Raw genomic sequence first — 19,917 nt, forward strand, 5'->3', positions numbered from 1 at the left:
TGCATGTGAATATACACAAACAAATAATTAAACATCAAGCAAATATCAATAGGATTAGTCTGGCATGTTGGAACAAATCTTGATAAATCCATCTCAGTAACAATACTCAAACTACAAGTCTATGAGAGGAATACAAATTCAGCCTATTGAGGTACTGTCGTTGTAAGGAGAGATATTTTAATAAAACTGCTTCGTCAGTTCCTATTACTAAGGGACTAAAGCTATTGAACTGTGGAACTTAGGCCAAAAAAGGGGATTTGGAAATGCAAATGAGAGATAAGACGGTAATAAATGTCTTTTATTCAGCAACACACCAGCCCTGATGCCAGCAGCTATTTTAAAGATGACTCTTAATAGTTCAGTGAAATTGGAAGCATACTTACCCAAAATGGACATCTCTGGCACTGTAGCATGATAGGGTCCATTAAGAAACTCTGGCGCATTGTCGTTGATGTCTTGAACTTTAATAATAAATTCAGAAGGAGGCTCCAGAGGCTTGTTTGTCTCCCAGTCCACTGCCTGTGCTGTTAGAGTATACTCAGCCTTTTCCTCCCGGTCAAGTCTTTTTATAGCATGGATATCTCCTGTTATATCATTTATTTGAAATATTGTCCCAGCTCCATCACCCGATAAGATATACTTGATTTTTTTGCTCCCAGGATCCAGGTCTGTGTGCAACTAAAATGAAAAGTGGCATTGGTTACTTTGTTGCAATGGGGCAACTTGCAAAGTTACCTCTTAACTACCTCCTATTTGAATATCAAGTTGGTTCTTTCTACATTCATCTTAACTTCATCAACTTTGACTAACAGTAGCTGTGCACAGAGTTTATAAACTGTATGCACATCAATCAAAAGAAAATACAATGAAATTTATATACATCATAACAATTTTTAAAAGTACTCGGAACTGTTTGGTGTAAAATGACATGCATTTAGAATGATAAAAAGATCAAGAGAAAAACACAAAAATATATGTATTTCTCCCATATATTAAACATTTACTTAGTGCTCACTTTGGCAGCACATATATTAAAATCCATTTATTAAACATTTATTTAAAGTTCATCTTATCTACCTTTAACAGATCACACTCTCTGTGCGCCAAGAACTATGGGATTTGCTTCTTATATAATTCTCTTAATTTTTCCAAAGGTTGATGAGTTAAAATATTTCACATGAAACATGAGAAAAGTGAGGTTTGACAAGGTACATAATAACCCTTCCGAGGTTTGTATTTGATGGAGTCAAGCACAATAGACCCAGAATTCAGCTTAGATCTACCTATTACATTTATAAAAACAAAAATAATTCAATCTGATGCAGATTTCAAATACTTGTTCCTTTAAAAAAAAAAAAATCCTGTGTGTTAAGAAACTCCTAGAAACTCAAAAGACATTGTGTTCTCTTGGGATCACTTTTATTCAGAACAGGCTCTATTGCTTTCTTCACCAATTTAAATTGTATTTAGCGCTTCAATAAATGAAAAGAAAAGAATATAAAAAAAGACATAAAATAGCAACAAAGAATCCAAATGCATCTAGATCTCCTACTTAACTTTTGAATATTTTAAAAAGTTAAAGCATATGATTACATCCAATATTTATTGAATCTCCAAATGTATCCCTATCATTTATTGTGTTAAATTTATTAACAAGAGCAAATATTGAAATGCCACTTTATCTTAATGAATGTGGGATTATAATTCATTAATATGATATTAATCCTAATTTATGATCATTTTAATTTATGTGCATTTTAACATTTCCATTAGCATTTTTATTAAAAAAAGAAAATTTGAATAATATATCCTTCATAGAGGTTTCCATCCACATGCAAGGCAATCCTGAGACTCAGAGGTATTGGGATGCATCACTCTTTTTTAAAAAAAAATATTTTTAAAATATTTTTTAAAATTTATTTGACAGAGAGAGAAAGATCACAAGTAGGCAGAGAGATAGGCAGAGGGGGGGAGGGAAGCAGGCTCCCTGCTGAGCAGAGAGCCCAATGCGGGGCTCAATCCCAGGACCCTGAGATCATGACCTGAGCTGAAGGCAGAGGTTTTAACCCACTGAGCCACCCAGGCCTCCCAGGATGGCTAACTCTTGCACACAGCATTTTTGCTCCGACAACTCAAGTCATTCAAAATGGTGTAATCATTTGTGTTGGAACTTATCTCTGCCACATTTTTCTTTACATTTATCAATAGTCTCTGATTAGTAAGTTGCATATAGTCTTGATTCAGGTTTTTATGGTCCCTTGTGTTTAAAAGTTACTGAGGGAACAGGAGGGGAAAGCGTGGGTTTCTGAAGGAGTAAAACAAAGCTAATATTTAGGTCTCTAACTGTATGAAATGGGAGAGATGAATGCATTTATTTGAGCTTCAGTTACTTTGCCTATAATTTAGGGATAAAACATCTACTCTGCAGATTTGATTTTGGAATCTGAGATAATCTCTTCGAGAAATGGAGAAAAAGGAGTGGACAAAGTAAGGGTACAGTAAGTAAAACTAATTTTATATCACATTCAACCATTTGCAACTCTCTGAAAACACAGCTAGAAACCTAGTTGCAACTCAAGTGAAAGTAAGTTCCCCAAGACTCTATCCTGAAAAAAATGGGAAAAATTAAACAAAACAAAAGCAAAACAAACAAACAAAAAACCTTTTGTCAACACTGTTCCCTCTTTCTTCAGGAAATTCATTTTTAGCAAATCTCAGTCAAATCCAGATCCTGGCTGATAGTATTCCTGAAACACAGAAAACTGTGTTTCTCTATTTATTTGGTCCATCCCATTGTTCATCCTATTCTTTTTTTTTTTTAATTTTTTATTTTTTATAAACATATATTTGTATCCCCAGGGGTACAGGTCTGTGAATCGCCAGGTCTGTTCATCCTATTCTTGTAGCGCACATGCACATGCGCGTGCGCGCCCGTGCACACACACACACACACACACACACACATACTGGCACATGGTTATTCAAGTTACCAACTTGACTTTACAAATAAGAGATTTGTGGGTATGCAAGACTAGTAATTTGCAGGCAGCAAAAGTTCCTAAGACTCTACGTCTGGACTTCTCTCAAAAGAACTCAAGGTTCTCGAAGACAAGCTGTTTTCTTTGTTGTTCGTTACATAAGTCTGTCAGAACCTGCTCACTTCCATGCAGCCTCCCTGTTCCTACAGATTAATCCACCCCAAGACCCTCTCTGTGAGATTATGGTACAAAAGATATCCTCAAATTTTCACATTTTGTGCATCATCGGAAGTGTGAGGACTTCTCGCAAGGGCCAGAGCACGTAGGATAAGGGACACCTACAAATCCTCCTTGAGAGGTATGACTTGTTGGCCAGGTCATGGTACAGAAAGATCTCACTCATTCATTTACTAAATATGAACAGAGAATGTTTACAAACAACACATATATGGTTCCTGCTCTCAAAGACCCATAGGTTAGTGGGAGAGAAACACAAACAGAAAATTGAAGGTAAGTAGATATACTGCTACTAATTATTATTGTCTGATAAACATTTTACACGTATAAATGCAATGTTATTCTCACAGGAAAACTAGATAACATTTCTCCATTTCAGCAAGGAAACTACTGTGATTCAGAGATTTTTAGGCAACTTTTCCACAGAATGCACTATCAGCAAGTGGCAATCTTCACAGCATAAGCTTTAGAGTCAATTTCCTAGATTCAAATGCATGCTCTAAAGGCTATGATATGAGGGCTATGAAAGCACACAGAAATTTAACTTAACTCATAACATGGAGTGTGGAGGGACAGAAAAGGCCTCCCCAAAGAAGTAATGATTAAAACTTCCGATCTCCAAGAAGGGAGGAGATGCATGCCAGCCACAGGTAATAATATAGATAAAGATCCAGAGAAAAGACAGAGCATACTGTTAGAGAAAGCAAAGATGATTTAATATGGCTAGAGCACTGAGTTAAGGAGTGAAAATGCGGCAAAAAATAAGAATAAAAGGCAAGGCAAGGGCCAGATTACACAGAGTTTTGAAAACAAATGGAGTTTAGATTTGACTATAAAAATAACAAGAGTCCATAGACACAAGGTTTTGGTAAAGAGCCTGACATTATCATGATTTTGTTTTAGTCACATTACAGAGGTTGGTGTGTGCCTGTAAGCAAAGGTCTTGCAGGCAACAGAGGGAGAAGAGGTCAGAGAGAAAACTTAGACACCAATTAACAAAGCTTAATTCTCGAGTTCAGCCTGACACCCAAAACCTGTCACGTCTACAGCCAGACAAAACTCTAATCCCTCTGGTCCGACAGGCCGGCTGCAGAAGCAGAGTGTCAGGTGTGCAAAGAGTGATCCCAGTCTTGTACATGAAGTCTTCAATTTCAGGGATCATAATAGAACAGCTACATACTTGAGCTGAATTGTGAGTATCAGTATAATTACACCCTCACCATCTTCCATATATTTGCATAATACCCCCCAATTAAAATGAGTTTAGACTACAAAAGTCAAGGGAAGAAGAAGCATTTGCATTTGCATTTTCCTTTGTATTTCCACTGCCTAGTAAGGTGTCTGTCATACTGTCGGAAACTCAGAAAGTTTTTGTGGAGTAAAGTCAATGTGAAAGAAAAGGAGAAAATAACATTTTCTCCTTCAACGTTCAAAACAATGATTGAAAAGGAGAGAGAAAGGAATTTAGAACGATTAGGTCCAGTGATCTAAAATCAAATCTACTCTAAATCCATAGCCCTGGAGTATGTATTCCCCTTTCGCACCCAACATAAGAACTAAGACATGGTAGATGGGCATGTGGATGGAAGGATGAGTGGACGGATGGGTAACAGATCAGTAATAAATGGATAATAGATGACAATTATGTGATAGAAGAATTCACTGTTCTTAGAACAAGAGCCCCCACTCCATCCTACCCCAGTCTTCAATGTCAACCACATCTCTTCGGCAGCTGTCAAAAAAATAGTTCAGATTACTTTTCAACCTTCTCACACAGGACCCCTCAGAACACTGAAGTCCTCTTGGGACAAGAGAGTCTAGAGAAGATGAATTCTTCTCTTAGTGCCTATTTGAATGCCAGAGGATGATTTAATTACCATCCTGCCACCTTTTTCTCTAGAGTGAGTGATGACAGATGAATCGAGCGAACTACAGGGGAAATTACTTCTTCATCACTTCCTCATCAACTGAAAATCGGTTAGCTCTGGCATCAGAGCTTCATTTGAAATTCTACTCTATCCAGAACAACATCATGGAAGGGTGTCTCATTTTCCTATCTTGCTCTTGAGAAATATCCAAGTTGCTAACCTGAAGAGGTTAACAGGGATCAATGAAGCATAAAACTGTCACTTACTGATCCTTGTTTTTCATGAATCTGCTCACCTTTGGAGGAGATAGCAAGCTTAGCACTCTTGAATCAAATTACATCTTAGCACTGTCTTCTCTGTATCTACTACCATGCCTGTCAGGGAGAAACTTGCTATGGGCAGACTGATAATCTCATCCTGGTCACAACCATTCTGTATCAAAGATGGCATTAGGGACTTTGACACAACATAAGTTTTTGGCCTAAGTCTCCAAGATAATAAGAATGCAGAACTTGAATTGAAATCAGAAACATATTTAGGCTGCTAGGAGCTTGAAAGGACAGGTAAAGAGAATGAGCAATAGGGCATAAGGGTTCTTTTCATATCTCCAAACTTCTCCCCACCAAGAAGGAGCAGGGATTAAAGTTAGGTAATTGGCAGAACAGCACCCCAACATTTCCTAAGATGAAGTCGGTAAACACTCTTGTGATCACACACTCTGCGGAAACAAACTTTCAGTGAAATAACAGTTTTTAAAGTAATTCTCAATATAAACCAAGTTACCCTTAAGCGTGTCTTAAGAGGTAAAAAAAGCTAAAGAAGAGACAGTCTAACAGTCTGATTAAACTAACAAAACACAGCACCCTGTGTTCTTCACAAAATATTATTTTCCTACAGCACCACCAGAGCCAAAGATATACCATCTATATCTCAGACATGTGTTCTTTGCATTTTCTGTCAGTTGCTGGTGTGAGTATTGAACAGCTTGCACTGGCCATGGGAACTGGTGTCTAGAGAAACAGAAAATTAAAAGCAAGTCCAAGTGAACTCCTTTCTTTGGCTGTAGGGATCTAAAAATATAGTCAGAAAATGAAATGCATTTCCTGAACTACTCATTTGAATTGAGACGATAGATAGATAGATCGATCGATCATTTCCACACAGGAAGGATGTCTACATATAATATTCAACATCGTACCCAGCAACAAGCATCACACCTGACACATAGTAAATGCTCATTAAAGTCTAATTTCACGGGCAGGGGTCCTACACAACATCCTGCACTTTGGCAATACTTTTACATGGATAAGGGGCCCATGTGACTTTCTCAAGCACATATAATTGACAGTGATAGATCCAGATGTAACTCAGTAAATCAGATTCTAGAACATATACATTTTAGCATAATTCCAGAGAGATCATCAGGAGCATGTAAGTAGTTAGGTGGGTACCTTCCATTTTCCTAGCAGAGAAGGAGACAGAACGGAAAAGCTTCACCAGTTTGTTACTGAATGAAAATATTGAATGTACACATTAACAGCCATGTGTAAGAAACCATACAGGACAGGCACAGTTTATGAACTAATTCATCCTATAAAAGTTTGAAATGTAATAGACATAGACCCAGAAAGGCAGAATACTCAACTAAAGAGGAATGCAAAAGGAGAATATTAACAGGAGGCTGGCAGGCTTTTTGCCAAGAGACTTCCCAAGCCAACATTCATGACCTTGGCAAAATTTCCATCTTCAGTCTAGACTTCATAGGTTTGGAAATATGAAGTGTCAGTGCCACAGTAAATCCATATCTCTTTGTCAAACCGTAATAAAGAAAGTTCCCATTTTTTAAAGCAATGTGCTGATGATAAATAGTATTTGAAATATTTAAGCTATCATGTTGAGTAAAATTTGCCTTTATATAAAGATCCACACACAGTAGGAGCCAAATCATCCTTACCGATAGTATTCAGAGAAAGGAGAATTAGATGGATTAATTTTGTAATGATATCATATAAAAGCTAGCTTATTAACTGAGCTCATCTTCCAACATGGTCTTAAAAATGCTCTAAGAACACTGAACTTCTACATTCTCAGATTTTCTCTTTCCCTTTAAGCACTGAGTTGGAGTCTCCAACATTTAAGTAATCACAACAAAACAAAACAAAACAAAACAAAACATTGGACTCCCCTTTTCCCTTCTGTTAGATACATTTTTTTTCTTTATGTATGCTGATAACAGCCTGGTGAATATATTAAATCTTTTAGGCTTGGAAGTCAGTATGTTTCTGTAAGGCAACTAAAGATTTGTAAAGTAGTAGTTCAGATTGCAGAGTCTAGAATAAGGGGCTGATGAGGAACAGAGCTAGATTAGGAAAAACTATACAATACTCAGAAATTTACTTAACATCCCCAAAACTCAGTTCTCTTATTTGTAAAAGATTTTAATAATAGTTTTAATACCCTACTTTTAGGGTTTTTGTAATGACTAAAATGTGACAAAATTAATGCTGATACAGGCATGATATCTTTAAGGAATTAAAATATCAAAGTAAAAATGCATATAAGGTCAATTCTTGTGAAGACAATATTTTAGAATTACAATGGTAGGTACTGTCTATTATATTTCTAGTCAGAATTCAACAGACAACATCGATTTATAATAAAAATAAGAATGCTATCTCTTGAGGTGCCTGAGTGGCTCAGTGGGTTAAAGCCTCTGCCACCGGCTCAGGTCATGATCTCAGGGTCCTGGGATCAAGCCCCATGTCAGGCTCTCCACTAGGTGGGGAGCCTGCTTCCCTTCCTCTCTTTCTGCCTGCCTCTCTGCCTACTTGTGATCTCTGTCAGCCAAATCAATCAATCAATCAATCAATCAAACAATCTTTAAAGAAAAATGCTATCTCTTGAGTTAAATACAATGAGATCTGGGACGAAACTCATCCATTGGGCAAGGCACTCGAAAAATCACATTTTTTATACTTATTTACCCATTAAATAAGCAATGATAGTTAATACATCTGGAAGCTTTTTTTCCCCCAACTTTATTGAGGTATAATCAACAAATAAAATTTTTTAAAAAATTTTTTTATTACCTGATAACTGTAAGCCTAGAATTAGGGGGACAGCAGTCACTAGGCATTGGATCACTGAATAAATGCTAGTGTGAGCCAGAGTGTGGGTGAATAGCCATAGTGGACCAATTACTAAAACTAGATTTAGGTGCACAGATGAACGAGTGGATGGATGGATTAACTGGTTGATAAGATAATCACAGAAAGGAGGATGCGTAACTAGATGGTTTTATTGGAGAATTCATGGATAAAGGAAATAATAGAATAAAGGGTAGGCTGAGTAAGAGTCTAAGCCATCTTCTATTTAGATTCCAACACACATTAAATACCATGCATCAATGGATAAAGGAACAGATGGACATGTTGCTGAGTGGGCGGTCTAGAAGGACCACAGAGCTTCTCACTAAAAGATTGATTTGGGGAAAACATAATAAATTATTCTGTCTCAGAGCATTATTCCCCATCCTACACTAAACAAGACATAGTCCTCAGAAGTTCAACTACAAACTCTAAGACATTCTCATGTGAAAATCATTGGTACATACTTAATTTTCAACAATTAACAATCACTCCACTAATGTTCTGGAAAAAATCTATCTATCTTAATTAGAAAGATGGATAGGGGGCACTTGGGTGGCTCAGACAGTTAAGCACCTGACCCTTGATTTAGTTCAGATCAACATCTCAGGGTTGTGAGAGGGAGGGGGCCCTAAATCGGGCTCTTCGCTGAGCTTGGAGTCTGCTTTAGACTCTCTCTCTCCCTCTGCCTTTCCCCCACTCATGCTCTCTCTCTCTCTTTAAAAAAAAAAAAAAATATATATATATATATACACACATTATATATATAATGTGTATATATATAATGTATATATACATAAATATACATAATAAATACATAAATATATATATGTTGTTTTTTGTTTTTTAAGATTTTATTTATTTATTTGACAGAGATCACAAGTAGGCAGAGAGGCAGGCAGAGAGAGAGGAGGAAGCAGTCTCCCTCCTGAGCAGAGAGCCGGATGTGGGGCTCGATCTCAGGACCCCGGGATCATGACCCGAGCCGAAGGCAGAGGCTTTAACCCACTGAGTCACCCAGGCGTCCCTATATATAATGTTTTAAGAAAAGATGGATGGATGGATGGATAGATGGCTAGAGACACAGAGATATGAAAGGGGGAACTTTTGTGTCAAATAATTATACAATGTAATAATACACAATATAAGCAAGGTGAATAAGAGTTAAAAAAAAAAAACCACAGGATTATTAGCCATAAAAACAAGTAGATCTTAAACAAATATGGATATTTGAAGTATCCAGGGTATTTTCAAAAGATCAATTTACAGTGGAACATTCAGTTGTACTGTGGAAAAAGGGGAAAATCTTACGAAAACGTCATGTCAATGTTCTTTATGTTTCAAAAGAACTTGATTAACCAGAGAACTAAGAGGAGTCAAAAATACGAGTTAGATTTCTGATGTGCTAATTACAATTACTTGCTAAACAGGATGTATCTTGTTATCCAAATAACTGACAAGAGCACAGTGGGAAAGAACACAGTGGATAACCAAATGACAGTCATCTCCTCTCTCTGAAATTCTGTATTTATAAAGAGACTGGGATAATCAAAATGCTGTGACCTTGGAAGAACATTGCAAATGAAGTTTAAAAGGAACTACATGAACCTAGAGTTTAGTTTGGGTCATAAAATAGGGTGTGACATTGGCAGATCATCCTTTTCTGTGATCACAATGCCTAATAATAACTGAGCTGTGTTGCCCAGTATTATCCCTTGAGCTTTTGCAAACTGTCTCGTTCAAAGTCTTGTTAAGAAAACAGAGGATCCTGATCAAAGTCCAGATTTAACAGAAATAGCCACAATATCAAGTCTCGCCCATGACAACTCAATGGGTAGATGAATGGGCTGACGGCTGGATGAGTGAATGGATAAAAGTGTTGAAAATTAAAAGAAGAAAGGTAGGGAAATGGTTTTATTGGACAATGTAGGGGTGCATGAAAGAGTGGATGAGAGGACTGCCAAGTGAACATATTCACAAATATCCTTTTTAGACAGATGAGAATCCAAAGACCTAGTCTGAAGTACAATACAGTAGTTCCCCCTTATCCCAATTTTCCTCTCCCTGGTTTGTTACTCTGAGTCTTGAAGCACATGATCCTCTTTCTTTTTTTTTTTTTTTTCATGATCCTCTTTCTGACCGATCATCAGACCCTCAATAGCAGCATAGCAGCCTAAAACTACATCACAGCGCCTGCGCCGCTCATTTAGCTTCATGTAGGCATTTCATCCTTCTGCATCATCATAAGATAAAGGGTAAGCACAGTACCATGTATTTTGAGAGAGATCACATTCACAAAACTTTTATTATAGCATACTGTTATAACTGTCCCATTTTATTATTTGTTACTGTTGTTAATCTCTTAGTGTGCCTAATTTATAGATTAAACTTTATCATAGGTATGTATGTACAGAAACAAACAGTAGATGCAGGGTTTGGTACTATCTAAGGTTTCAGGCATCCACTGGGGGACTTGGAATGGATCCTGGTGGATAAGGAGGGGACTACTATACTAGATACGATCTTGGACAAGTCATTTAAGTTTTCTCTGTTAGGGGCACCTGGCTGACTCAATCAATTAAACATCCAACTTTATTTATTTGTGTGTTTATTTAACAGAGAGAGAGACAGCAAGAGAGGGAACACAATCAGGGGGAATGGGAGAGGGAAAAGCAAGCTTCTGGTTAAGCAAGGAGCCCAATACAGGGCTCAAGCCCAGGACCCTGGGTTCATGACCTGAACCAAAGGCAGCGGCCCAACCAACTGAGCCACCTAAGTGCCCCAACATCCAAGTTTTGATTTTAGCTCAGGTCATGATCTCAAGTTGTGGGATCAAGCCCTACGGCAGGTTCCATACTCTGTGGAGAATCTGCTTGAGAGATTCTCTTTCTTTTTCCCTCTCTCCCCACAACTTTCTCTTTCTTGTAAATAAATAAATCTTTAAAAAAAAAAAAGAAGATTCTCGGGGCGCCTGGGTGGCTCAGTGGGTTAAAGCCTCTGCCTTTGGCTCAGGTCATGATCCCAGGGTCCTGGGATCAATTCCCGCATCCGGCTCTCTGCTCAGCAGGGACCTGCTTCCTCCTCTCTCTCTCTCTCTGCCTGCCTCTCTGCCTACTTATGATCTCTGTCTGTCAAATAAATAAATAAAATCTTTAAAAAAAAAAAAGAAGAAGAAGATTCTCTCTCTTCCTCTCCCTCTATCTTGCTCACATGCTGTCAAAAAAATTTTTTTTCTCTATTTTAGTTTCTTCTTGTTAAAATAGTAATAAGACGAACAGCAATATTATCCACCCCCCCAAAAAAAAGTTATCTCGGATTGTTATAAGGATGGCATGTATGTGAAATTTGGCTTTTTTAAGCTATTACTTTCCTAAGTACCATTATCCATATAGCAAAGATTTGAAAATGGAGCCCAACATACTATCAGATTGCCAGATTGTGTGTTTCTCTAATCTGTTTCCATTCCACTAACAAACCCTAGAAATTGAGAAAGTACCAAACAGCAATAACAGCAAAACCTGAAAAGAAAATCTGAAAACTAAGATGCCCTCAGTTTTCATACCACAGATCTATAAAGCTGTTGGAAATCTGTAAGTCTCCTATAATAATAATAATAATGGCAAATTTTTATGAAAATTTGTGGGGCTCGATCCCAGGACATTTTTATTACATTTTTTTACAATTTTTTAAAAAATTAACTCTACACCCAATGTGGGGCTCCAACTCACAACCCCAGGGCCAAGAGTCACATGCTTCACCAACTAAGGCAGCCAGGTACCCTTGTTTATTACATTTTCTTCTTAAAAATTTTTTTAAAGCTTTTATTTATTTATTTGACAGAAAGAGAGAAAGAGAGCACAGAAGCAGGCAGAGGGGCACGCAGAAGCAGCCTTCCACTGAGCAGAGCCCAAAATGGGGCTCGATCCCAGGACCCTTGAATAATGACCAAGCCAAGAAGAAAAGCCTTGGTAGAAACCAAACTTGCCAAAACCTTGATCTTGAACTTTTAGCTTCTAGAACTATGAAAAAGTAAATTTCTGTTGTTTATGCCACCCAGCATGTTCTGTTTTATTTTGGCAACCCTAGTAAACTAATTCATCCTTCTCGGGCATCCTAGCCACTTATCTTTGATACCCTACTTATGTAAAATGGTGGCTATGACTTGCAATTGTACTCCTAGTATGCTGTGATTCCATTTGTGGAACGCTAATAAGCCTCCACAGATATATCCACATCTTAATTCTCAGATCCTATCAATATGTTACCTTACTTGTCAAAAGAGACTTTGCAAATGTGATTAATTTGGGGACCTCGAGATGGGAAGATGAATCTGGTTTATTCAGGTGAGCCCAAACGAATTACATGGATCTTTAAAAGAGAAGAACCCTGGGACACCTGGGTGGCTCAGTCGTTAAGCATCTGCCTTCGGCTCAGGTCATGATCCCAGGGTGCTGGGATCGACCCCACATCGGGCACTCACCCTGCTTGTGTTTCCTCTCTCGTTGTGTCTCTGTCAAATAAATAAATAGAATCTTAAAAAAAAAAATTTGATAAGAACCCTTTCTGTCTATGGTCAGAGGGAGACAAGGCTGCAGAAGGGTCAGTGATTCAAGCCTGCTGCCTATGAAAACTAACCGGGAAATGTGGGTGATCTCTAGAAGACTGAAAAGGCAAGGAAAAAGATGATCTAGAGGTATCAGAAAGTAACACAGTCAGGGACCTTTATTTTAGCCCAGTGACATCCGGGTTGGACTTCTGACCTACAGAAATATAGGATAATACACTCATTTATTTTAAGCCACTGTGTTTGTGACAAATTGTCACAGCAACAACAGAACACTAACACCTTATTTTCAATCAATGCAGTTATAGAATTGTTGAAATGTTGGTTAAGTTTACATATCATATGTCTACTGACTTTGCCCCTTCTAATTATACCTTCCTTAATTTATAAAATAAGGGGAAAACCTATTCATTTACTTATCCAGCTATGTCTTGAAGAACATCAATGAGTTTCCACTAGATACATTTGTTTCCTATTTCATTGAAGTGTTACAACATATTATGAAGTACATACTAGATTCTTCATTTTGCAGATTAAGAAACTGAAAATTAGGGGCACTTTCGTGGCTCAGATGGTTAAGTGTCTGCCTTCGGCTTGGGTCATGATCCCAGAGTCCTTGGATCAAGCCCCACATTAGGCTCCCTGCTCAGGGCAGAGCCTGCTTCTCCCTCTCCCTCTGCCTGCCACTCCCCCTGCTTGTGTTTTTCTCTCTCTGTGTCAAATAAATAAATAAAAATCTTGAAAGAAGGAAGGAAGGAATAAGGAAGGAAGGAAGGAAGGGAAAATTTGATTATTAAGTCATGGCTAAATGTCATATATAGTGAGCAGTGGTGAAAAGACTTGAATCCAAGTCGATCTGCTTCTTCAGAAAAAGCTCATGTTCATTTTATTGTTTTAATGTTGTATTCCAGAATCGAACATGGGGGAAGAAAAATAAAAGTATCAGAAACCAAAGACTTTACTGTTTACAAAGTGAAGACCTGTTTAAGGATTTTTTTTTTTTTTTAACAACAGGCACCTAACATATTATCTGTTTGCTTAATAAGAGGCTTATGAGAACTGCGGTCAAGGTAGGGGTCATCAATTCTGAGGTACATACAGAGTAGGAAACAGAGTCCTAGACTGAATAAACTTGGAAACCTACGATACCTAATGAACACCTCAGAGTCCTAGGTCCCCAAAATCCCCTGTGGGAAAGAGCCTAATGATAGAAACCACCCCAGGGAGAGGAAATGAGAGAACTTGCCCTAGCTCTTGGACAATCTAGTAAGGTTAGGAGGTAGACCTAGGGAAGTGAGATGGGGCGTTTGCAAAATAACAGTGTCAAGCTAGAGAATTATAAGATAACACTTTGCAAATTTGAATCTCCTAGTGGGAAATATTTACTCAAATGACCATATAATCAAACCTCTCTTGAAAAACAAAACAAAAACAAAAACAAACAAACAAACAAAAACCCAACCTTCCTTTGTACATTCAACAACACCGATAACACAACAGCATCATAATGGGTACTATGGGGGCACCTGGGTGGCTCAGTGGGTTGGGCCTCTGTCTTCTGCTCAGGTCATGATCTCAAGGTCCTGGGATCAAGCCCCGCATCGGGTTCTACTCAGCAGGGAGCCTGTTCCACCCCCCCTGCCGACTGCTTCTCCGCATACTTGTGATCTCTCTCTCAGTCAAATAAATAAATAAAATCTTTAAAAAAATAATAATAATGGGTGCTATGTAATTTCGAATATAAGAAAAAGTTCCAACCCACCTAATTTCTTCTTCCTAGTATTTCTAATGTATTTGTGGTAAGAAACTATAATTAGTACATGTATTCATAACATCTTCACCCTCTTTGATCATCAGAAAAAGTGTTTCTGGCCTAGTGGAGTCTTAGGCCATTAAAAGTAGATCAAATGGTCCTTTTGACCTTCTTCCTATTAATCAGATATGGTGGTTTATTTGCAATGACAAGTTCAAGAGCTAATAGTACAGAAGCAATAAATGTGGACAGGAGAGGGAATCAAAGTGACAAAGAGTTTGCATTCGTGGGGGTTGGAAGAAAAGATTAGCTTTTTCGTGTATTATTTATTTACTTTCAATTTTGGTATATTTGAGAAAAGAGATTTGGGAACTTATGAGAACTTATGAGAAAGATTTTTGGAGATACCAGAAGGAAACCAGGTTTCTAAGTGGTTTCATTTAGCAATAAAATACAGATGTCACTTTGGCATATTATAGAGTGATTATATTAAAGATATATGTTGCTTTCTAATTACCTTTGAATATAAGAGTGAAGGTTCTTTGAAAGAGACTATGTACTGAAATAGATTTCTTTTAGGTCAGCATTGCACAAATTATTTACCCTGTGTGTGTGTGTGTGTGTAACCTGTCAATTTTGGAGCAATGGTGGGAAACTGGGTAGATTGGCATGAAAGCTGTAGTCCTGGTGATTTAATCACCTATAGTTATATTTAAAAGTGGCCGGTGTTTGTCATCAAGGTACCAGAAAAATTCTGGGAAGAAGCAAAGGTGCAAGACTGGTGAGATCTCTCCTACCTCAAGAGGAAACACCTCCGTCAGCACTCTGAACCTGAGAATCAGAAAGGGCTAGAGCAGAAGTTCTCAAAGTTTGGGTCCACAGACCTCTAGGGATTTCTGAGCCCCTTCCAGGTGGTCAAAGTTATTTGCTTTTTTTTACTGTATTGACACCTATATGGAGAGTATAAGTATAATGGAAGAAAAACTGTTGGCCATATCAGCACCCATCAAGACAGTGGCACCAATCAATGCTAAGAGGCAGGGTAACTCTTCACTACCACATACTCTAAGGATTAAAAAAAAAAAAAAAGCCAGTTTCACTTAAGAATGTCCTTGATGAAACAGTACAAAAATATTAATTTTATTAAATCTCAAATCTGAGCACACATTTTTAGTATTCTATGTGAAGGAATGGGAAATACCCATAAGGCACTTCTGCTCCATGCTGAGGTATGGTCATGGACTCAAAGAATATCACATAGATTGCCTCAGTTGCAAACTGAAAAGCCCCATTTCTGATGTGAACAGATGATAGACAAATTATTTTGACTTGAGTACTTACCATATATTTTATTAAAAATTTATAATTTATAAAATATAATTTTAAAATTTATAAACAAAATTAGCTTATTATTTCAAAGATAACCAAGAGTATCTGTTGTCCATGAAAGATTTTGAGCTTTAAAGCAAATCTGTGAATTTAAGAAAATCTGTATCAGCCTCTGTGAGATTGAAGCTTCAAGATACTTAAAGATTTTATGTGAGATTAATGATCTGATGATACTCTTTGACATAAATTTTTTATTATTTTATAATAAAATTGGGATGATCTATATAATAGCTCAGTGAAACAATATTTTCCAAATGCATGATGTAAGAAAATTATAAGTAGGCCAAGATCCATTCTAAACCTAAGGGAAACCAACAGACAATGTTGAAGAGAATAGAAATGTATTGATATGGGTTCAGATTCCACACTGAAACTGAATTTTCAGACACTCCCACTTGTGGAGACTTTGGTGTGATATCCAAGAAAAACATCTATAATTATCTGAAAAGATTATCCAAATAACCATGTCTTTCCAACTACATATTTGTTTGAGGCTGGATTTTTCTCCATATATTTTAATGCAACAGACTGGATGTAGAAGTAGATAGGAGAATCTACCTATCTTCTATTAACCCAGAAATCAAAGAGAATTTTTTAATGTAGAACAGTAAGAGTCTTCTCAGGATTCTTTGCTGAAAAGTAGTTATTTTCATTCAAATGTTACTTATAGGTTTATCATTTTTATCTGTAAGTGATTTAAGTCTTTAAACTTCCTCAGTGTGAATTTCTAAAATGGCAAATATGCAAGTATAATAAACACACTTCACATAAATCAAAGCTTTGTGGAGTCCTCAATAAGTTTTTTTAAAAAAAAATATAAAGATGTCCTATGACCAAGAAATTTGAGAATCACTTAGCTAAATTTAATACAATTATACCTTAATAAAGTTTATTTAAGAAAAACTAGTATAACTTTAAATTATGTTAAACATAGGCTAAACGTAATATAAACAGAGGTTGCTGATTGGAAATTAAAAAAAAAAAAAAATTATATGGGACACCTGGGAGTCTCCGTAGGTTAGGTAGCCAACTCTCCATTTCAGCTCAGGTCCTAATCTCAAGGTCCTGGGATGAAGCCCCAGGTTGAGGCTCCATGCTCAGCAGGGAGTCTCTTTCCCATTGTCTCTCTCCCTCTGCCCCTCCCCACACTTGCTTGCTTGCATGCTTTCTACAATAAATAAAGAGGGGTGCCTGGGTGGCTCAGTGGGTTAAAGCCTCTGCCTTTGGCTCAGGTCATGATCCCTGGGATCCAATCCCACATGGGGCTCTCTGCTCGAGAGAGGGAGGGAGCCTGCTTCCTCTTCTCTCTCTGCCTGCCTCTCTGCCTACTTGTGATCTCTGTCTGTCAAATAAATAAATAAAATCTTTAAAAAAATAAATAAATAGATAAATAAATAAATAAAATAGGGGTACCTGAGTGGCTCAGTCAGTTAAGAGTCTACTTTTGGCTCAGCTCAGATCATGATCCCAGGATCCTGGGACTGAACTCTAGTCAGGTGCCCTGTCCAGTGGGGAACTGGCTTCTCCTTCTCCCTCCACAGCAACCTCTGCTGCTCCCCTGCGTGTACTCTCTCTCTGTGTCAAATAAATAAGTAAAATATTTTATAAATAAATAAATAAATAGTCTTTAAAAAAAAAATTATAGGGTTAACATCACAAAACCTAGATTTGGAAGTTGCAATATACGACCACAGGAAAATCAAACTCATCTTGTTTCAATTTAAGACACGTTTTACAAATGGGGAAATGAACTATGTGAAATTTTGTTAATATTAAATGAAATACTATATATATCAAATACAAACCACAAAGCTAGCGTATTCAAGTTCCCTGCCCAACATGTCATTATTTGAAGCAAATTTAATGATAATTTCCACATTAAAGCAATCCTTCTGAGACAGGGGGCATTCATCTGAAATTTCAGGTTAATAATATGTCGGGTTATCCTAAAACCCTGGCAATCTGTCTAGATAGCTAGAGGAAAGAGGTATGAACAATTTTCAGATATAGCCTTGAGCAGGGCAAACATTACTGAGTATCAGAATCATAAGTAAATACACAGATTTCAGAATGCTATTTAGCAATTGGGGGCTGGGGTCCAAGCAACTGTATTTCTAAAAAGCTTCCAGGGTGCTAATATTGGTCCAGGCACACTTTGAGAAGCATTGATTAAGAAATCAAAGAGTAATGTATTTCTGTGATTTTCTTTTAAATCCTGAAAAATTCTAGGTGGAATTGTTTTATCCAATAAAGACAAATGCTAATTTTAATAAATGGTTCAAGTTGTTTTTGCCAGGAATAATCAATGTTAGGTTCCAAGCATTTTTTTAGGGTCATTCAGACATCCATGTCCTGAATATTAAAACACTTAATTTACATAGAAATAAAGTATTCATATTTGTCCACTTAGTCTATTGTCAAATACAGCCAACAAATATTTATAGTGTTTCTGCTGTATGCCCAACACAGTTTCCAATCCCAACCTCTTGTTATGGGATGAAACAGATTCTTATGGTTCTTACAGAACTAAATATCAGGCCAAATTTAATGGCTCACCTAGATACACAAGTACCTGGGATGTTTATTTATTTTTTTTTTTTTAAGATTTTATTTGTTTATTTGACACAGAGAGAGAGAGATCACAAGTAGGCAGAGAGGCAGGCAGAGAGAAAGGGGGAAGCAGTCTCCCCGCTGAGCAGAGAGCCCAATGCGGGGCACGACCCAAGCCGAAGGCAGAGGCTTTAACCCACAGAGCCACCCAGGCACCCCTACCTAGCATGTTGAATGAAAGAATCCCTTTCCCACCCCTGAATCTACCCTGACTGCTGAAAGTTGCTGAAAATAATCACCTTCCCAGGCATCATCAGTGTGTGCTCGTGTGAAGGTCAAAGAGCATCACTCTCAAAAACTGCACTCATAAATATACAGAATCTTGGTGATTGATGGAACAATATAATCAAGATAAATGGGTATTAGTTTCCATTAAAAAAAGAGCTTTACACACTTAAAAATCTTATCTAGCCATTTCATCTTCAGTTGCTGCAACTCTAAATACAATTCAGCCTTCTATTTTTAACATCGCTGCCTGTTTTGGCAAAGAAACAATTTAAAATAAAGAGCTGTTAGCTGTCTTGAGGAGGATTATTTGTAAGGCACTCTTAATATACAATTTCCATAGAGTTGCTAATTGTTCCTTACTTTAAAATTCATTCTTCTGAGAATGAGATGCATTTGGTAATGTAAATATCAACCAGGAACAGGATACAGCTCTGCATTAGTATCCACATTATTATTCAGTCATAATTAATACACTTCTAAAATAAAGTGTTGACAGCACTCTTATTCAAATATATAGCATATGTTTATAGTCTCACACATTGAGGTACACACATAATTACAATATATGTGTGACAGAAATTGCAAAGGCAGTCCAAGGAGCTGAGCTTACACTAATTGAAAACTGCCACTGTCCAATTAAAGCAGGTGAGACCATGGGGTGGAAACCCTGTCAAATGCCTATCAGACACGGCCAGGCTGATTAAATAACAAGACAAAACACAAAAAAGAGCAAAAGTTTTTTGTTATTCTCGCTGTTTTAATAGAACCTTGAGAAAAGCTAATAGCAATCAGGAGACTCACAATTTCTCCTTATCCCAGTAAGGACTACATCTCAATGGAATAATGTATTATTATAGACAACACTGAATAATAGCTCAAAATCAAAAGGCTCACCTTTCGCCAAACCAAGCCACCATTTGGAGGAGAATAATTATTTCTCCTTGGTAGGCATGTGCTTTTGATGGTTTTAGTTAGAGAAAGAAAATAATGCGATACTACATTTCCTTTGTTTTATTTTTATTTTTTCTTCATCTGACCTCATTAGGAAATAATTAATGCATCTTGCCTAATTACAGAAGAATTATCCCACATGCATTTCAAAGCACCATAAAACATAAATTTTAAAAGGATTTTCTTCTACAGA

The 19,917-nt window shown here is 37.2% G+C and overlaps 1 protein-coding gene across 4 annotated transcripts in view; it reads right to left on the reverse strand.

Annotated features, from left to right (window-relative positions):
* CDH8 (cadherin 8) overlaps window positions 1–19,917 on the reverse strand; it is a 375,260-nt gene that overhangs the window by 245,599 nt on the left and 109,744 nt on the right. For all 4 annotated transcript variants that reach the window (XM_059381567.1, XM_059381568.1, XM_059381569.1 and 1 more), the window contains one exon: window positions 384–678. In XM_059381567.1, the coding sequence (XP_059237550.1) occupies window positions 384–678 (295 nt within the window). The remainder of the gene's footprint in view (window positions 1–383; window positions 679–19,917) is intronic.

Source organism: Mustela nigripes, chromosome 17 (assembly GCF_022355385.1).
Source record: "Mustela nigripes isolate SB6536 chromosome 17, MUSNIG.SB6536, whole genome shotgun sequence".
NCBI classification, from domain to species: Eukaryota; Metazoa; Chordata; class Mammalia; order Carnivora; family Mustelidae; genus Mustela; species Mustela nigripes.